The sequence below is a fragment of the Zootoca vivipara genome, chromosome 7 (genome assembly GCF_963506605.1).
Source record: "Zootoca vivipara chromosome 7, rZooViv1.1, whole genome shotgun sequence".
Classification (NCBI taxonomy): Eukaryota; Metazoa; Chordata; class Lepidosauria; order Squamata; family Lacertidae; genus Zootoca; species Zootoca vivipara.
The window spans coordinates 30,806,459-30,825,901 of NC_083282.1; the positions used below are offsets into that span (position 1 = coordinate 30,806,459).

Sequence of the window (19,443 nt, forward strand, 5' to 3'; positions counted from 1 at the left end):
GATAAAGGAACTTGATTGATAACGGTGCCGACCCTCTGAAGGCCATAATACAGAGACTTGCAGATGGCGCAGATAATGTCAAAAAAATTCCTTACAAGGATTCCCATCTCCTTTTAGAAAGCATGCTGTGATTCAGTTTATGATTATGACACATTTATTTTCCTGCTCCAGAGAGGAATGTGTTCCACTCTGAGGAGTTTGGGTGCTTTCGTTTGGACAGCCCCAGACCCAGTTTATAACAGCAGTGCCACATTTTGTTGGCAAATATTGTGCAAATATGAGGCAGGGAAAGAGTTAAAATAATACACAGCTTTGTAATTGACCGAATTAGGCGAAAGCAGCCGGAGAGGCAGTGCTAATTCTAGTAATTATACATAAGTGTCAATGCCACATATTGAATAATAAGGCTAGTATCACCAATGCTGTGATATTCTGTACCTAACTATTGTAGAATGATTGAAGTCAACTGGTTGGGGCTGATAAGAAAGCACAAGGTCCCCATCTCTTGTGTTAGAGCAGGCTTCCCTAAACTTGGCCCTCCAGGTGTTTTGGGACAACAACTCCCATCACCCCTAGCTAACAGGACCAGTGGTCAGGGATGATGGGCATTGTAGTCTCAAAACATCTGGAGGGCCGAGTTTGGGGGTGCCTGTGTTAGAGAATTCCATCTCTCTTTCTTCAGATCCAAACCTTAAGGGAGATGCAAAGCAACATAAAGGTAAAGGTAAAGGGGCCCCTGACCATCAGGTCCAGTCGTGTCCAACTCTGGGGTTGCGGCGCTCATCCCGCTCTATAGGCCGAGGGAGCCAGCGTTTGTCCGCAGACAGCTTCCGGGCCATGTGGCCAGCATGACAAAGCTGCTTCTGGCGAACCAGAGCAGCGCACGGAAACGCCGTTTACCTTCCCGCCGGAGCGGTCCCTATTTATCTACTTGCACTTTGATGTGCTTTCGAACTGCTAGGTGGGCAGGAGCTGGGACCGAGCAACGGAAGCTCACCCCGTTGCAGGGATTCGAACCGCCGACCTTCTGATCAGCAAGCCCTAGACTCTGTGGTTTAACCCACAGCGCCACCTGGGTCCCTCTAAAAGCAACATAGGGCTAGGTAAACCCTACCCATAGTAGGCCACCATGGGACCCTGTTTTTCTGATGTAAACTGATGTAAACTGTTCAACTGATTTAATATTTTATTATTATATTGTTGTCCCCTGCCCTTTCCAATGAAGGGGAGGGCTAAGGAATCTTATAAATTAAAAAATGTAGGTAACGAAAGTTTAAGCCCAAGATTATACACCCAGGGGCCATAAGGGTAGGACAAGTTCTTTAAATGCTAGTCGTAGTTGTTTTTAAAAAAGAACAAACGTGTAAATGCTACCCATGCCTTAGTGACTTTCAATTCCTTGAAGATCTTCTGAACTGTATTATTATGGTAACTAAGCGTAATGTTCCTAATCTTTGGATTTAACCCTGCCAAATCCTATTTTCCTGCATTTTTGTCATCAGTCAGACATTTGCTTTCAAACCACACTGAAATGCATATACAATCCTGCAATAAAATTCTCATGAGGTGGCCTTGCTGGTTCTGAGAATATCAGCAGAGGGGGGAAAAACATGAATAGCAGCATGTGAAAAGGAGTCGCAGCAAGAGGTAAGCAACTTCAGTCTCTTTCGTATTCAGCATTTGAATTTTGTACATTATTTATTGCCACCATCAAAAGTTCTAATCCTTAAGGAACCATTCTCCATGCAGTCCTCTTGTCCTCTTTGAAAGCACACGGCACTCCAGGTAGCTTAATTCCAATAGAACCTCATAAATTTTTAACCTTTTCATCTCCAAATATGACATGTATTTCCTTAAGCCCCAAAGTTTGAATTCCTCAATTCCTCAATAACTCGGCTTCTTCTCAGGAGTGGGGCTAAGGGACATTTCCTTTGGTGAGCACACAGAAGAGAAGTGGTTTTTTAAACTGGATACATATCTACACACACACACACACACACCTTCAGGTATAGCATCTGATTCATGAATATTTCTGGCCTTGGCATATAGTTATATTTTTTAATTCTTTCTGCTATGCTTCATCTGGGCAGGCTGGGGGCCTGGGCAGGCCGAGCCGTCCTCTTATATAGTTGCTGGGATTGACAAGGATATCACCTGATATCACCTGGCAAGGATATCAATTAACCAATTAAACCAATTAACCAACTAGAAGGGTTACTGTTAATAGCACCAGTTTTCTTATAACTTGATGTTGTTGGATAGTTTTGATGAACTGCAAAAGCATTTTTAGTTTGAGTTCTGGGCCAGCCGCAGGCCGGGCCGTCCTCTTATATAGCTGCTGGGATTGACAAGGATATTACCTGAATCGCATAGCTCTTCTGTAGCTGCCTCTGATTAGTTATCATTTAACACTTGGGGGAATTAATTAGCATCACACGTCATGTGCATGGAAGTTGCTAAACCAATTAACCAACTAGAAGGATTACTGTTATTAGCACCAGTTTTCCAATAACTTGATATTGCTGGCTAGTTTTGATGAACTGCAAAAGCATTTTTAGTTAGCTTTCTGTTGCTACCCTGGAACTTTTATTAGTGCCACTTTGTTTTGTACGATTCCTTGCAAAGGAAGGAAAACAACTTTTCTACTTGTATATGTTGATCATATAATTTTGGTTACTGAGGACAACTTAGCAAATCACTCAGAGAGGCCTCAGCCTGGCCAGGACATAGGCGTCCTGACTGAGACAAAGGTGACCTGTCAGTGTGCTTGCTTGCTTGCTTGCTTAACAGCTGTTGAGAACTTCAAGGTCCCTGCTCTCCCTTCTTATGGTCGTTGTACTGGACCTGGAGACTCAAATAGAGAGCCTTCCATGTCAAGAAGGAGGGCGAGTGGACACTCTATCAAATGACAGGGCAGGAGTTACACGGAGCAGGGCCATTTCACTGGTGGTGCCCATTGTATGTGTCAGAGGTTCTTGCAGCTTACTCTTGAGTATTGACGCTCCCCACCTCCTTGTCTTTAAGATATCTTTATTGTGCATATTATTCACAGTGCAAAGAGTCTGGAAAACATGTCTGCTTAGTCGGAGTCAGAACCTCACAATGGCTTCTCTCTGTTTCACACCCAACATAACAGCTTGGGAACCCCAAAGCGCCTCCCATCGCCCTACGGGTGCCATGCACCTCAATTGAGGCGTTGGGGGGAAGGGCCGTCCTTCTGACTGCTCTCCCGTCATTTCCTCCCCAGCTGCTTCCTTCTCTACTCGGTGTTGAGGCTCTCTCATGCTGTCAGAGCCTCTCCCCTCCCTCTCTACTTTCTGATTTCTGTAATCTGATCCGCTACTGGACTTGCTGCTCTGAGAGGAACTCGACCTGAGGGGGGGGCTGTTCCCTATAGGCCCTCCCCCTTACATCCACCCCCAGGCCCCCCTCCCTCCTCTCCTGAGGTGGGTGGTAGCTGAGGAGATGATTGGAAACCTAAAAACTCCGTGGCATCTGAGCTAGTAGGGGTGAAAACTTGCTCCCAGTCTGAACCCGGGATTGCACTTGGGGCGACGACTGAAAGCCTAGGAAATCTGTCTCGTCTGATCCTGTGCCTCCCTGTCCCTCGGGATGTCTGGTGGGAGTGCTGGACTGTCTCTGAACCTGCTACTGGACTTACTGCTCTGAGAGGAACTCGACCTGATGGGGGGGGCTGTTCCCTATAAGCCCTCCCCCTTACATATCTGAACTGAGCTGGTTTCCAGTGAAACTCCACCTTATCATTTATTTATTTGATACTTCTTACCCAGCCTTTTAGGTCAAGCTTCTCTCCACTATTCTCTTCTTGGGCTGACTAGATAGCCAATTCCCCAGAGCCCATCTCACCATCAAAAAAGGGCAGAAATTCTTGCCTACATACAAAAATATATTATAAATGTAACCTAGCTGCTGATTTTTTTGCTTGACTCCCTGACAGAGAAAACTGGTGACCTGAGTTTCAATGTCTTAATGCTGAAGAATTACCTATTTGTCCCTTAAACAATTATTTTTCATTAATATGATATACCTATCTACCTACCTATCTACCTATGATATCCAGTTTTTCATGAGATGTCAGCATCTTTCTCTCCAACACTGCCTCCAGAGGTTATTTCTGATCCCCTCACCCCAAGACCTTAAAAGAGAACCTCACTTTTTTCCCCTTTTCTAGGCTCTTTTGTTCTCTATCTTGGTTTAGCTCATTATATGCCTGACAGTTCCTTTATTCCAAGATTTCATTTTGAATCTGGTTTTCTCCCTGTCTCATTATGTGCTCTCTCACAAGCTCCATGTCTTGGGTTTGTACTCCTTCCCTTTCCCTGTCTTGACAATTCCCTTATTAGTAGATTTGATTCTGCTTTTGTTATATGTTGTCTGGCTTTATTCCCTCACACCATTTTTCTCCCTGGCATCTTGTTTTCCTCTTCCCTCCCCCCAAGTCTTCATTCCTCCTTCCTCAAAATACTGGCATTTTGATTCTGTTTGCCATTCCACAGAAACATGCACCTGCATATGCCAAGGGGCTGGGGTCAGAAGATCTGGATATAGATCTGTATCTGCTGGTGGGACTCTGTGTGATTTGCAATAGGTGGGCAAGGATTTCTGAATCCAAGCCATTTTGGCAATAGCAGAAACGAAATTACTATCCCCTTGCTAAAATTAAGAAAGCTTGGGATAAGCAGGAGTGAGTTTTTGTACAGAAGGTGTAATAACTGGTTCTCAAAGAATGGAGGCATGGGTTCATACCCCACTACTGAAACCATGTGATATCTGGTTCTCAGATGTTCTGTGCAACAAACTCAGTGATGCTCATGCCTCCCATACAAGTTTATCCAAAGAAAAGCAAGTACAAACACACACATCAAGAGAAGGAACACCAGACCAAAGTATTTGCCTGATTAAATACTTTTCACGTATGCTGGCAAGCGGAGATTTGAACCTACGTCTCCCTGGTTCTAGTCAAGCAGTAAAAACACTATATACTACACTGGGTCATGATGTTCTGCATATGAGTTTTCCAGAGGCATCTGGCAGGATGCTGGAATTAGATAAACCCTTTGTCTGATTCAGCAAGGCTTTTGTTAGGTTTTTAAGTCATCAATAAATATTTAGAAATAATCATAGTAGCAATAAGTAGGAGAACTTAGCGAGACCACCATTAACTAAGGCTCAGTTTCTTCAAAGGTTCTATTAATCCAAAACATGATGCTGCCTATTCAGGCTAACTTCATGCTCCGCCACTAGAGATATATATTCATTTTTTAAAATGTCATTTTTGCAGAGCTTATGAAGGGCCTGCCTTGAGGCTCTCAGATGCTCAGTGAAAATTACCTATTTGGTTACCTTCAGCTTTGCTTTTTGTTGCGCCCCCCCCCCCAGTGAAGTGTAAATTGAGACAGCATTCACATAGCTTGAAAAGAAGGGAATCTTTCAGCCAATTGAGCGGAAGCTGGTGTCACAGTCCTGAGCAATAATGACCTTTTAAAGAATGCCAAGTCAATATTTCTTAGCTAGATTGCAGCATCTGTATTCAGTGCGACAACCACCAGCAGTATCCAATACAAGCTTTAAATGTAATATGCACATATGCAAGGCACAGGTTACACACACACACTCACACTCTACATAATGGAATCAAGTGCCAGGACATTCATAAAAATAAGATTGTACTGAAAAGCCTATTGAAATAAACTTCATTAATTAGCTATAGTAAATAGGTATGCAAAGGTTTTGGCAATTCAGTTTGTCCCATGGAATTTATATTTGGCTTGTTTCAAGCAGGATTCCTTATATTTAAGGTTAAGAATGATTCCCACAACTTTTTATTTTTATTTTTATTTTATATCCTCAACAGTTTGGTGGGAAAACAGGTACTGCAAATCTACACATGTAGCATCTTTCTACTAGATTATTCAGCTAAGTTTGGTAGGAAGGAAAGCATCCACAGGTAGCAAACAAAGGTGCTTCATAGCAACAGAAAATATTACAGCCTTGTGTTCAGCAACTCACCTGGTGGCCATAGGTGGCCAGGAAGTCAATGCAGGTGAGGGAGTGTTCAAGCGGAGGAGGAGAATGCATCCCTCCATTCCTCCACCAGCCTGCTTTGTTTTTGAGCTAGATCACAGGGGAAAGAAAGCCTCTTTCCCTGCAGTCCACATAGAAGGTCAGTGAACTGACAGAGGACTGATGGGATTGTATCTTCTCACCATTGCCAGTCACCTTGGAAGAAGAAATTGACTATCCTGCTAAGAGGCTAGCAGTCTGTGTTTCTGCACTGGTAGTGGAGGGAGGATGGTCTTCTCCTCTATACAAAACAAACTCCCATTCAAACTACCACTTCTTTCTAAGTATCATTGTCGGTTGTTTTTCCATAATAAAGAAAAGAAAGTTATAACGTTTTAGGTATGGTTGGGGGCCAAGAGAGTTGGAGGAGCGCTGGAGGAGCAACAGGCTGCACCCCAAAACTGTACATTATATTTCTATGCAGCTCCTGAACAAAGTTTGTGTTCTCACTTCATGTTAAAATCTTCCCACAGTCAGTAACTCCCCGACGCGCCAATCAGGTCAAGGTGCTAGCAGTGGGAAAACAGAAAAATCAGCTTCAATTTAATAAGGAAATCTATTTTTAAAAGCTGCAATCAAACCATTGGCAGTTTAATCTCACTGATTAATTAATTCTTTCAGCCCAGATTTCTAACTACTGGACTGCTTCCATACCTAGTTAGCCAATGTCCCTAAATACAAATGAATATTTGTAAAAGGAGTAGTAGCTATATCGGGAAAAATAACAATGCTTTAACAAAACCTCCTAGGCTAAGAGGTTGAACAAAAGTTGTTCTGTTTGTTATCCTTAATAAACTCTACTTTGTTATGGCTGGTGGCTAAAACAAACACAATTTTAAAATCTGGTATGAGAACTTATCTATTCCTATTTCAATTTCCCCTCTGTCTCCCTCATCAAATGAACTATGAACATATAAAAACTCCACAGAATAACATAAGGTATAATATCCATTTCATTATAAGCATAATATTGGCAGGCTAGGAGCGTGGGGGGGTGGGGGGTGGGAGATTCTTTGCATTTTTACCAGGCACTGAGACTTTTATTCTTAGAAAATAAAATAAAAGGATAGTTGTCTATTACATACAATTATTTTGATTATTTTTTTGACAGTGATTGAATTTTGCACAAACTACCACCTGGTAGTTTTTATGGGCAATCTTCTTCCATTAGAGATTGCTTTTGACACTGCATTATTTAAAATCTAATTTCAAACGCAATGCATCCTGTGAAACTATGAATTGCATTAAGATTGCTTACTGCAATTCAAGTGAGAAAGGAGTGAGAGAAAACTTCAGACATCTTCCATGATTACGGTCGTGTAGATAAAGATGCAAACAAAAGCTAGAACACAGCCTACTCGTAGATCATCAATTTATGGTGGAACACCTAATGTCTTTTGGTTACTGGGAGTCTTGCAAAGAATTCTGGACTAGGTGGTCTTTGTTCTGATCCTGCAAAGTACTTCTTAGTGTTTTAGCAAGAATCCATCACTTACCATGCAATAGTTTTGCACTGACTGTTAAGAGATCCTGTGTGCTCTCTGAAATTGCATGTTAACATAGGGTCGCCATATTTCAAACTGGGAAAATCCATACAGAAAAGGTGTTGAGCTGTTTTTGGCAAAGTTTGGCAAAGTTGTTGAGCTTTTTAGGCCAAATAGCTTTTTAAAAATGCCATTTTGGAACTATTTTAATGGTAAAACAACACTGCTGACATGGGCTGCCATACTTCCGGATTTCCCCAGACATTTACCTGATTTCCGCCCGGACACTGTTGCCAACTACAATATTCTGGATATGTCTAACCCTAGTTTACACTTCAGGGCCACAGGAATCTAGTAAAAACAGTAACAGATCACACCAGACTGATGTCAGGCCACCCTTGAAGCAGATGGCCATTAAGTTGTCCTGAACGTCAATTGCATATGTTACCCAGAGTTAATTTGTCTTGAAGTGCCATTTACAACAAAATAAAAAAGAAGAGATACGTCTTCATTTATGCAGACCTTGATGTCAATTATCTTGTAATTGTTTTGAGCTGATGGCAATAATACCTATATACAGTACAGGGGAAATAATCCAATAACTTTTTTTTTTGCAAGTGAAAGTGAAGGAGAATCAGAATGAATGAAGGATGGTATGTTGAGGTTTGTGGCAGGATGTGACTTGTAAGCATGCCTCTTGAAGAATGAGTGGGAAAGGGTAACTAGATCAAGCATAGGCAAACTCTGGCCCTCCAGATGTTTGGGACTACAGTTCTCATCATGCCTGACCACTGGTCCTGTTAGCTAGGGATGGTGGGAATTGTAGTCCCAAACATCTGGAGGGCTGGAGTTTGCCTATGCCTGAACTAGACCAAGAGGATTTAGGTTCAGAATAAATAGGGGAAGCATTCCAATGGTCCATCCGTACTACAACTGACTTGAACCACACTGCCTATCCATGGTAAGGTGCCCATCTCATTCTCCTGGTGCTGTTCATCAGCCAGATCCTATCTATAATGATGCATGCCTGGCCCATTGTCATCACCTTGTCCCATGGCAGTGGTGGTCAAAGTGGTGCCTCCAGGTGTTGTTGGACTACAACTCCCATCAGTCATGACCACTAGCTGTGCTAGTTGGTGTGATGGTAGCTGGAGTGCAACAACAACTGAAGGGCACCATGCTGCCTACCGTTGACGCTGGATATTCTAGCTCACTAGACAAAAATAGCTGGTTTTTCCTAGCAATCAGGCATGTGGTTTGTTGAAAGCTGCTCGTGCTCTATGTAGGGTACCAGATGCATTAGGCGTGCTTTGAATTAACCATGTTCCATGTGATTAACATTCATATTAAAGCTATTACTGATTCCAGGCACACAGCGGATTGATCATGAAGGAGGCAAGCTACTCAAAGTCACAGGATTTGAGACCTACTTGCAGCAGTTCCATATGCTATATAGAAACACTGGAGAAAGCACATGTGACTAACACATTTTCTTTGCAGGTTTTTCACTGCCCCACCTGCATAAGGAACATATGCATCACCTCTATGGCAAGTTGCATAACCTCTATCCATGTCTAAAACATGTGATCATCTGCAAAGAAGATGTAGACACTACTGCTTGTGCATTAGGAACATTAGGAGTCCTTCTAATTTCCTCCCTAGCCACCTCTGCACAATGCCACTCATGTTTTTCAACAAGTGTCACACTGATTGTGCATCTGAATCCTTTGCCATTTCAAACTTCAATATTAAAAGCTTTATGAATTGTCATCCGTCTTTAAAGTTAATTTTTAAAAGTTGCACTCATTTGATGTAGCTTATTAAATAGATAATTGCATCTGCTTGCTTTTTTTTTGTCGGCTAGACAGCCCCATATGAGATCGGGCTCATGATGAATTCTTCTGAATTGTGAATATGATTGACTTGACATTATGACATGTATTATTTCACTTGCATAGCACTTTGGGGATTAAGGGAATTACAGGATTTTTTTATTGATAGAAGGATCTTCTGACAGTCAGACAACTCAATCCTTTGAAAGTGCAAATAGAGTGATCCTTACACAAGTACGCTAGGAGTATAATAGAAATTTCATTTGATGGATGCAGGAAATCATATGTGTTTGAAGCAGGAGCACTGCTAAGTCACTTTTCAAATGATGGAACATAATAAAAGCAGACCATCACAGAGTGAAGACACAACTTTTTAGCAGTAGCGTCTGCAGAGATTTATGATCACAACAGACTAGGAGTTTCTGCTTCCCATGACACTACAGGGGGAGCAAAGGTTTTAAAAAGTAAGATAATCTATAAGGCTACTATTTCAGGGTTCACAGTGGAAATGATTTTGTGGCATGCAGAGGGAAAGAACACAGAAAAGAGAAAAACCCAATTACCAGCTGTGCTCATTTAGTTATAATGAATAGGTATAGCAAGACCATCTAACCATGTAACTAAATAGTGACTACTACTTTGTACTGCTGAGTTAGTCACTCCCAAAACTGGCTATGATCAAATTCTACCATGTCAAATTTGCTGTTGATTTCCTACTGAATGCCAGCTTCACATGGGATTCTCCCTTTGAGTACTGTGGCCTTGAGGTGAGTTGCTCCATGCTTGAGGAATGAGGCTATGGACCTAGAGCCGGTTGTGAAGTGCCAGAAGGAATTCCTCTGAGCCCTGATCTTGGATGACCCCATTTTCCCAGAAGCCCCAGCACAAGAGGCCCACCTTGCCACCACCTTCCCAGCATGAGTCAGCCTCGTTGCCACCCTTGGAGCCTGAAGACTACAGACCAGAAACTAGAGTCATAGAATTGAGAGATCTGCAACTACTGAAAGCTTCTTCCAGCAGAGGCAGAGCTAGTTATCTAAGCTAAGATGCAGTTCTACATATTTAAGTCTCAGTCTATGAAGTTCTTTTTCTGAAGGAACATCAAAGTCTGTTTATGTGGTTCATCAGCCTGAGCTTTCACTTGGAGCTGTCCAGGGTGCTAACTTGAACCTGAACTCTTGCTGGAAGCCCTACTTGGGCTGAAAACTCATGACAGCAACCACCTTCTAAAACAGAACATTTAGCTGTTCTGTTGCTCCCACTTCCTGCATCGAAAAGGGATATCTGACACATTAAAAGATTTGCCACAATAAAAGAGTCTTTAAAGGTGTCATGAACTGGTTTTGCTTTAATGCACTAGAAAGATTGCCTCTCAGACAAACATACAGTATTCAGTACTGCAGTGCAATGGCACAGAGCTGCTCTTTTAAGAACCTGATGCTATTTCAGAACGTTAGTCCTGTTTCTGATAGGACAGGACTGGTGCACAGGTACTCTGCCATCTCCCATCTGTATCAATGTCCCTTTACCTTCTGGGAACAACCTTAAATGTGCCTTAAATGGCTTGGCCTCTTACCATTTGTTCACCTGTGTATACAATCAAGCAAGGAAAGCTTGTTGTTATTGCAATGTGTATGTGACAAGAACATGTAGATGAGAAGTCTTGGTAGTCTCCCAATTGTTGTTGTTTAGTCATTTAGTCGTGTCCGACTCTTCGTGACCCCATGGACCATAGCACGCCAGGCACTTCTGTCTTCCACTACCTCCCGCAGTTTCGGTCAAACTCATGTTCGTAGCTTCAAGAATACTGTCCAACCATCTCATCTTCTGTCGTCCCCTTCTCCTAGTGCCCTCAATCTTTCCCAGCATCAGGGTCTTTTCCAGGGAGTCTTCTCTTCTCATGAGGTGGCCAAAGTATTGGAGCCTCAGCTTCAGGATCTGTCCTTCCAGTGAGCACTCAGGGCTGATTTCCTTCAGAATGGATAGGTTTGATCTTCATGCAGTCCATGGGACATTGATTCCCTTCATGGATCAATGCCTTGTCGTGGCGAAGGGGCTTGAACAACTCAGAGAAGCTATGAACTATGCCATGCAGGGCCACCCAAGATGGACAGGTCATAGTGGAGAGTTTTGACTAAACGTGATCCACCTGGAGAAGGAACTGGCAAGCTACTCCAGTATCCCTGCCAAGAAAACTCCAGTCTCCCAATACTCCGCACGATCACTTTGTGCTTTTGTGTGAAAGCAATGCATTGTTGTGTTTGCACATTCTATTGCGCCAATGCAACAGGATAAATTTTACAGGATGGCAAATCATGCCTGGTGGGCTACATGCATGCACATGCAACAGCTGAATCAGAAATTACACTAATCCACCTGTGTGGGAACATTGTCTTAGGGTTCTCATTCTTTTGCTATTTTCATTATAGCATTTCAGTTATTTTCTTTCATATATCAGTACTGAACTAGACGTTTCAAGGTTTTACCCTTCTCTGGCGAAGGAGTTAATTCTCAAGGTGAATTTTTCTATTTTCACATTTTTGTATTGTGGTTACCTGTCCTGACATAAGGCTACAAATCTCGAGTTCAACCTTCAATCAACAATCCAGAAATAACTTCCATTATAAGTGTGGCTCAGCTAGTTATTTGTTCAAATAGAAAAGAATTGCTATAAAATAGAATTTAATATTATTCTTAGAGAAATTAAAGCAACAGGAAGCAACATTGAATCCCTATGCTCCTGGCATGCAGAGAACTGGGCGGTGGGGTGTGTGTTTACTTTCAGCAGCAAATGTTGCCTTGTACTGTGGAATCAAGAAAGTAAGCTGACAGGATCAAAACACCTCACTGATTAGAATCCAACCATTAGCATGGAAGCAAATGAGACATTTAAGTGTGATGTTTGAACCTACATTGTCTGTCTTTTTTTTTTAATAAAAAAAAACGTGACTGTGTTGAAATTACTTCTGCCACATTTAAAATGTTATATTGAATTGTCAGGGAGAAAAGAGTTCAGGTACACTGCCATCTGGTTCCAAAACTGCGCTGAAGGAACCCAGTATTTAAAGGGAACATTTGCATCAATGTTGCAGTGTCTACCTGGTGACCTTGATGGTCACTGCTGGATTGCAGACAAATGCTTAATTTTAAATTTAGTTAGCAAAAGTTTTAGTTTCTGAACTAAGCATGCCTCCTGGGCTACAAGTATTTTCCATCTAGCCTAGTAGTATCCTTTATCCAACGCTGGCTAATACCAATTTCCTTAATTGCTGAAAAGACACAAGTTAGTGACAGAATGATTAATCAATATGCCACGACTCATGAGTCATCCTAGGCAGTGCATCCAAGGCAAGTGAAACAAAGTGAAACTAAGCCAAGGGTGAGCCATATATCCTATTAAAATAAACAGCAAACTAGATTCCAACTGAAGACTGTCAGGAAATATTAAGTACCCATCCACACAAACATTAATCTACCCATATTTCAGTTTACCAAACCTTGGGGCTTAATCTGAAGTTTGCAGTTTTTCACTTCTTCCTCAGAGTTTCTAATCTACAGTAATGAGTTAAATCTCAGGTGAGAAGGAAGGCGGCTGACTTCCCAGTCTTTTTATAAAGAATAGCACATAAGAATTAAGAGTTTTTGCTTCTGACTCTAGGCCCAGATCCTCCCCCCCCAAAAAAACCCCTTTGCAAGTCTGAGTGAACCCAAGGTTCTGGAGGAGACTGCAAGCTGAAGGCAAGGCTACATCTTTATCTTAGACATGGAGTCAACAGAACTCAGGAAATGTATTGTTAACTCCTCATTGCATCAATACCAGGGAATCATTAGCAATAAATAAATAAATAAATAAATAAATAAATAAATAAGCAGGGGATATAACAAGTTGTGGCTAAATAGAATGCATATGGATGAGCAATAGATAGGGGGCAAATAAAAAAAACGTTGAAAATGATGGGTATTTGTCGATTTTGTAGGAAATACGGCATGCAATGATCAAAACTTTGCTACTGTAAATTCACATTAATTTTTTATATTTTCTGACTGTTTGAATTTGGATTTGACCAATAATGTCAAATTAATGTCAAAATCCAGCTTGCTGTCAGATCCTCTACAGCAGGAGTTGTCAACCTGGTCCCTACCATCCACTACTGGGCGTTTCAGGATTCTAGGTGGGCGGTAGGGGGTTCTACGGCACAAGCTGAATCCTCCTTCCATTGAGCACTGGTGGGCGGTAAGGAAGTGTTACCATCAAGAAAGATGCATTAGTGGGCAGTAGATATAAAAAGGTTGACTACCCCTGCTCTACAGTAACACAAATTTATGCTTTGTTGGTTGGTTTTTAAAAATCTGCCTCTGCTGTAGTTGGTCCTAATTTATTAATTTCAGGGAGCCAAGTGAGCTGCCCTTGCTATTTATCAGCTTTTGCGTATTAACTGCTGCTTTTTATATTTCTTTTTATTGACTGATTGAGAGCGACACTGATATTTCTATCCTGGATTTGTCTGGGAGTTTTGGTTGAGTTTTATCTATATTTGTATTTTGTAAGCTACTTCAGGCATCTTCAAGCACAATATAAACACAAAATAGCCTTGGTGCAGTTGACACCAGTTGAACGGGTCCAGTTGAATGATGAAATCTGGGTGGATCTGTGCTGAACACCATGCTGCACCAACTAGCACTCCAGTGAACTGAGTGGTGACCAGAAACATGAGCATTAGTCAACCACATGCAATCTTTACTTTTGCAACCCTTATAACAGTGAAAGAAAGAGCAGAGCCCAAGTCATCGGGTCAATGTTTTGCACACATTACCAAATAGCTCATTACTAACTCTCCCTCTTTGCTTGCAAAGACATTTATTAGGCTTTTAGTCTTGTGCTTTTAAGTAAAGGTTTACCCCATTGATCTTTGTCTTGCAGCAGATTCATGTGCTACTCCTGTTGCTTTCCACTCTTATCACACGCAAACACAAAAAGAACCCATTTTCTGACTTTTAATGTCTCAATGTATTCACTGACATTTAGCAAAGTGCTTTACTACTCTGGCCTTTCTTGCTTTCCCTCTTCTTTTTGTGTTTCAGCTGCCTGGTCTTTTTCCCTGTTTCCTACAGGTCAGCGATGTTACAAAACTGGAGCTCTTCCAAATCACTACTTCAACTGGCAGAAGAAGCATTTTTTATTTTCTTAGTGTGATGCTTTGGAAATAAGGCTTATGAACCACGATAATATAAGAAGTCCTCATATACCTCCAATATCAAAAGTTTGCCCCCATTATCTAGACTTCCAGTAAATATTGAAACTTTGTGGACTTATTTAGAGATCACCAGAACCTCAACAGAACTTTAGGGCCATCTTATTGCATTGGGCAAAAGGTCCAAGTCATCCAGCTTTGTATTTAACCACTAGTCTGGCAGACTTAGGTGATCATGAATTGCATGCAGGTGGGCTTGTGGGAGAGGAAAGAGAACTCCAACACTCCTCTATGCCCAACACAGAAGCCAAATGGGCTACTAGAGGAGGCAAGCAGCCTCCTGTGTACCCAATTTTAAAATGCATGGCATGGCAACAGAAAAAGGCACCAGAATTATGCAGAGGTTGGAATTTGGCACAGCAGCCTTACTTGTCATGTACCTGACACCACATTAATTCAGGTAATTCCATTTTTTGTTTGGGCTATACTTGAATCTAATGGAATGGAGAGACAAGAGCTACACGTCATCAACATGCTGATGAAACCATTCTCCAAATTCTTGAAACACAACTCCCAACAGTTTCATCTTCCTTGTGGGAACTCCATCATCATTAGTATTCCTTGTGGGAACTCCATCATCCTAGTGCCATGTAACCGAGCAACTATCTCTTAGTATTACTTCCTTTCACAACCATGGAAGTAGGAGCAGAAGTGCAAGCACTGTAAAATTCCCACCTCCTGAGTCAATCCAGAAGAAAACCATGATGAATGGTGTCAAAAGCTCTGAGAGGTCAAGCAGAATCTATAGGGTCACACTCTTTATTCTTGTCTAAATCCTTGGGCTGCAACAACTGACACCAGGAGTCAGAAACTATACCAGGCTGGTCAGGGGCGTAGCCAGGATGAAAATCAGGGGGGCAAGGGGCGGGGCCAAGGGGCGGGGGCGGGGCCACATCGGAGCAGCCCGAAATCGGGCTGCTCCGGCTCCCTCCTCCCCCTCCGCGATAGGAAGGGACGAGGGGGAGCCAGGATCAGCCCGAAATCGGGCTGCTCCGACTCCCTCCTCCCCCTCCGCGATCGGAAGGGACGAGGGGGAGCCAGGATCAGCCCGAAATCGGGCTGCTCCGACTCCCTCCTCCCCCTCCGCGATAGGAAGGGACGAGGGGGAGCCAGGATCAGCCCGAAATCGGGCTGCTCCGACTCCCTCCTTCCCCTCCGCGATCGGAAGGGACGAGGGGGAGCCAGGATCAGTCCGAAATCGGGCTGCTCCGACTCCCTCCTCCCCCTCCGCGATAGGAAGGGACGAGGGGGAGCCAGGATCAGCCCGAAATCGGGCTGCTCCGACTCCCTCCTCCCCCTCCGCGATCGGAAGGGACGAGGGGGAGCCAGGATCAGCCCAAAATCGGAATGCTCCAATACCCCCCTCCCCCTCTGCAATCGCTGGGGCAGGTGGAGGGAAAGCCCCAGAGCCGCGCAAAGCGGTTGCCTGGCTTTCCCTCCGCCCGCCCCACAGCCAGCTGGCTAGAAGGGACGTCTCCCTTCTCCCTTGCTGGCTGTGGGGCGGAGGGAGGGAAAGCCAGCCAAACGCTTTGCGCGGCTCTGGTGCTTTCCCGCCGCCCGCCCCACAGCCAGCCAGGGAGAAGGGAGACGGCACCGGGCGGGCAGTGGGGCAGGCTGGCCAGTGGCCCTGCTTCTAGGGGGGGCAATTGCCCCCTCCTGCCCCCCTGCCTACGCCCATGAGGTTGGTTCTGCCAATATGCAGTTAGATGACCTGCAGCTTTCTGCTTTGCCACACTACCGTACATGCTCAAAAATCCAGTGGGAACAGCAGAATAACCAAAGTATCCCTAGTACTCATTGATTCCAGGACGAGTGGCTCAGTTGATTAGAGCGTGGTGCTGATAATGCCAAGGTTTGATTGCTGTATGGGGCAACTGCATATTCCTGCATTGCAGGGGGTTGGATGATAGGTGATATTCATGGTCCCTTTCAACTCTACTATTCTATGGTTCTAATCTGGTACCCAATGTCCACCAGATGCTTAAACTCCCATCAGCCTCAGCTAACATTGCCAATGGCCAAGGATGGGGCAAAATGTAGTTTAACAAAATTATGGAGGATACCACACTGGCCACCCCTGCACTAGAGAACGATCCCCTAGAGAACAAACAAATTATGTGTGTTTTAAAGAAATGTATATTTAAGTGCTTTTACTTTATACAAAGGCCTTAGAGATTTGTTGCAAGTGTTTTTGAATACTAGGTAGCTATAAATAATAGCATTTGATGCAGCATCACAGATAGGGAGCATAAAAAACGTATGGGAAATGTCAGGAGACTTGTGAAACTGAATAGATGTATTGACATTAAAGCTACTATTGCACATAAACAACAACAAAAAAGCTTGAATAGATTTGGCAGAAAACTCCTTTAACTACTTCTCCTCTAACTGCCGATAAAATAATACTTAGCCATATGGGGAAGTTAATGTTTCCCACAGAATCCTTTTATAGGAACATGTGTATGCATAACATTTAAAGCATATTGTTGACCACATAGAATCCTGGGAACTGTAGTTTTAAGGTGCTGGGAATTGTAGCTCTAGGTGGAATTCAACATTGCACTGCATCAATAAAAGCTTTTCTGCTTGCCAGATGAAACTATCCTCCCTTTGCACCCTGGTAAAAGGGTTCTCTTGACTCTCCTGAGCAGATTTGGGGTAGGGGAGAGAGAAAGGGAAATGCTCATCTGGAGGAGCCTACAGTTTGCATTTCAACTAGGTTGTTAAACTTCAAGCGCACTGAAATCTAAGCACAATTAACAATTACTAACATAGGCTCCATTCATTTCAATAGGACCATGCAACTAACTTGGATGGGACTTAATGTAAAAAAAAACCCGAAAACCTTTGAACCAACCAGAGGCACTATCTCCAGACAAGACTTTGGAAGGGACAGGTAATATACCAAAATATTGAATCACTGGTTCATTTAAAAACACTATTCCTTCATTGAGATATGGTCAGAGGGTATGCAGCATTCAGAAAGAATTACTCTCCATGAAGTAGCCACTGGGCAGTGGTGGAGATGGAGATGGGGAAAAGGAAGGGGAGGAACACGAATAAGTAATATACAGTGAAGAGTTTCAGTGGTTGTGGAGAGAAGCAACCCTTTTGAAATTTGGCCTCCTTTCTACTGAAGTTTCCCACCTGTCATAGGAATATTTTGTGTTTGATCCTAAGGTTAACGCTTCTAGGGGTGGAGAATCATATTAAAAGTCAAATTTAAAATTATTTGAAACTCTCAATCGCTTGCCAGAGTGGGAGTAAATACCCTATTGTGGCGCTTTACACCATTAGTCTTGTGCACATGATTTACTTCGATTGAAATAATTCAGCTATCACGGTTGAAAACATAAATGTCAGGGCAGCTGTAATATATTTGCACCAATAAAGTCATCTGTTCTGTTTTTATACCAGCAAATAGAAAGGGAACTTGATTAGCCTTTCACAAGGAATAAATATAGATGCTCAGAAATCGAGATAATGAGATCTGTGTTGTGTGGCTTCTGTTGAGGAGTCAGTGAAAAGGCTGAAACTACGCAGAAGACTTAGAAACTTAAAAGCTGCCCCAAGACTTCTTCCATCTTCTTGTTTTCAACCGTATCTTTTCTTTCTTTCTTTCTTTCTTTTTTGCATCATTTAACAAAGTGCAGCAGTAAGAATACTGGAGCAGAATGTTATAAAGATAAATGTTGCTATTTTAATTTTTTTATTCATTGGAAGATTGGTGTTGCATCAGATAAGTAGAAAAACAGTAATAAACTGGGCTTAGCTCAAGAAAGAGATCACTGCAGGAATATTGTTTTTACAGCTTGCCAAAAGGTAACCTTTTCTTTCCTACTATCCAGTTTTTATGTTTTGTTTTGCACAGTCTGCATTTCCCCCCAGGTTGAGTAGGAACCATGAAGGCATCTAATATTTATTTGATGGCTTTGGACATGTCTGCACATCGGTTTCCCATACTTACAGTTTGATAACTTCAGACGAAGGGAGTTCTGGACTTTTGTCTCCTAAACAGTATCCCCTTAAGACAAACTAAAGCACTAAACTTGCATGGGGAAACTGTACTAAAAAAATTAAAATCCTGAACAGTCTAAAATTTGCCATTTCTTTCTTCTATGCGGTAAACACCACCCATGCTCACCTTGCAATTTGCTCAATTTTACTGGACTGTATAACTATGTGCAGGAAAAGTTAAATCTTTCAGCGGAGAATACTCTTTCAAACTATATGCCTATCATATGGAAATAATTACAGTATGTCTGAAATAAGGACAAAACTATGTAGAGGCGAACAATGGAATGCCCTGGCAACTGCTGCTACTTAGGAGCATAGCTGTCAAGGTCTCCCTTTTTGTAAGGGAAATTCCCTTATGCTGAATAGGCTTCCTCGCGAGAAAAGGGAAAACTTGACAGCTATGCTTAGGAGTCTAAAACTGATGCATTTTTACTTACCTTTAACATATTCCTACAACTGTTATTTTACAGAACAGAGCATCAAGTGACAAGGAATCATGAGAGAAGCGATGGCCAGCTTTACGGGTTTTCCCATGTCGTGATCTTTAACATAGTACACACAAACATTGTGATTCGCAATATATAGTCAGGTCAAATATTACGAAACGGTTATCACAATGTTGACTGCAAACCAGTTTTGAAGTTGTCATGGGCAGGGCAGTGATGCTATTTTGCAATCATGCAAACTCAAGACGCACTGCAGGCTTAATTCACATGGCCAAGTGGAAAGGGATAGTACAAACTGGGTCATTCCCTGTTTAAAACAAGAGACATT

General features: G+C 42.6%; 1 protein-coding gene across 4 annotated transcripts in view; it reads right to left on the reverse strand.

Moving 5' to 3' along the window:
- Nucleotides 1-19,443, reverse strand: part of ST6GALNAC3 (ST6 N-acetylgalactosaminide alpha-2,6-sialyltransferase 3) — a 260,006-nt gene that overhangs the window by 183,191 nt on the left and 57,372 nt on the right. For 2 of the 4 annotated variants that reach the window (XR_009557886.1, XM_060276809.1), the window contains exon 2: nucleotides 6,031-6,593. The exons of the other annotated variants lie outside the window; for them this stretch is intronic. Coding sequence is in view for 1 of the 2 variants with exons in the window: in XM_060276809.1 (XP_060132792.1) it covers nucleotides 6,031-6,099 (69 nt within the window). In the remaining variant the exon portion in view is untranslated. The remainder of the gene's footprint in view (nucleotides 1-6,030; nucleotides 6,594-19,443) is intronic. 4 annotated transcript variants of the gene reach the window in all.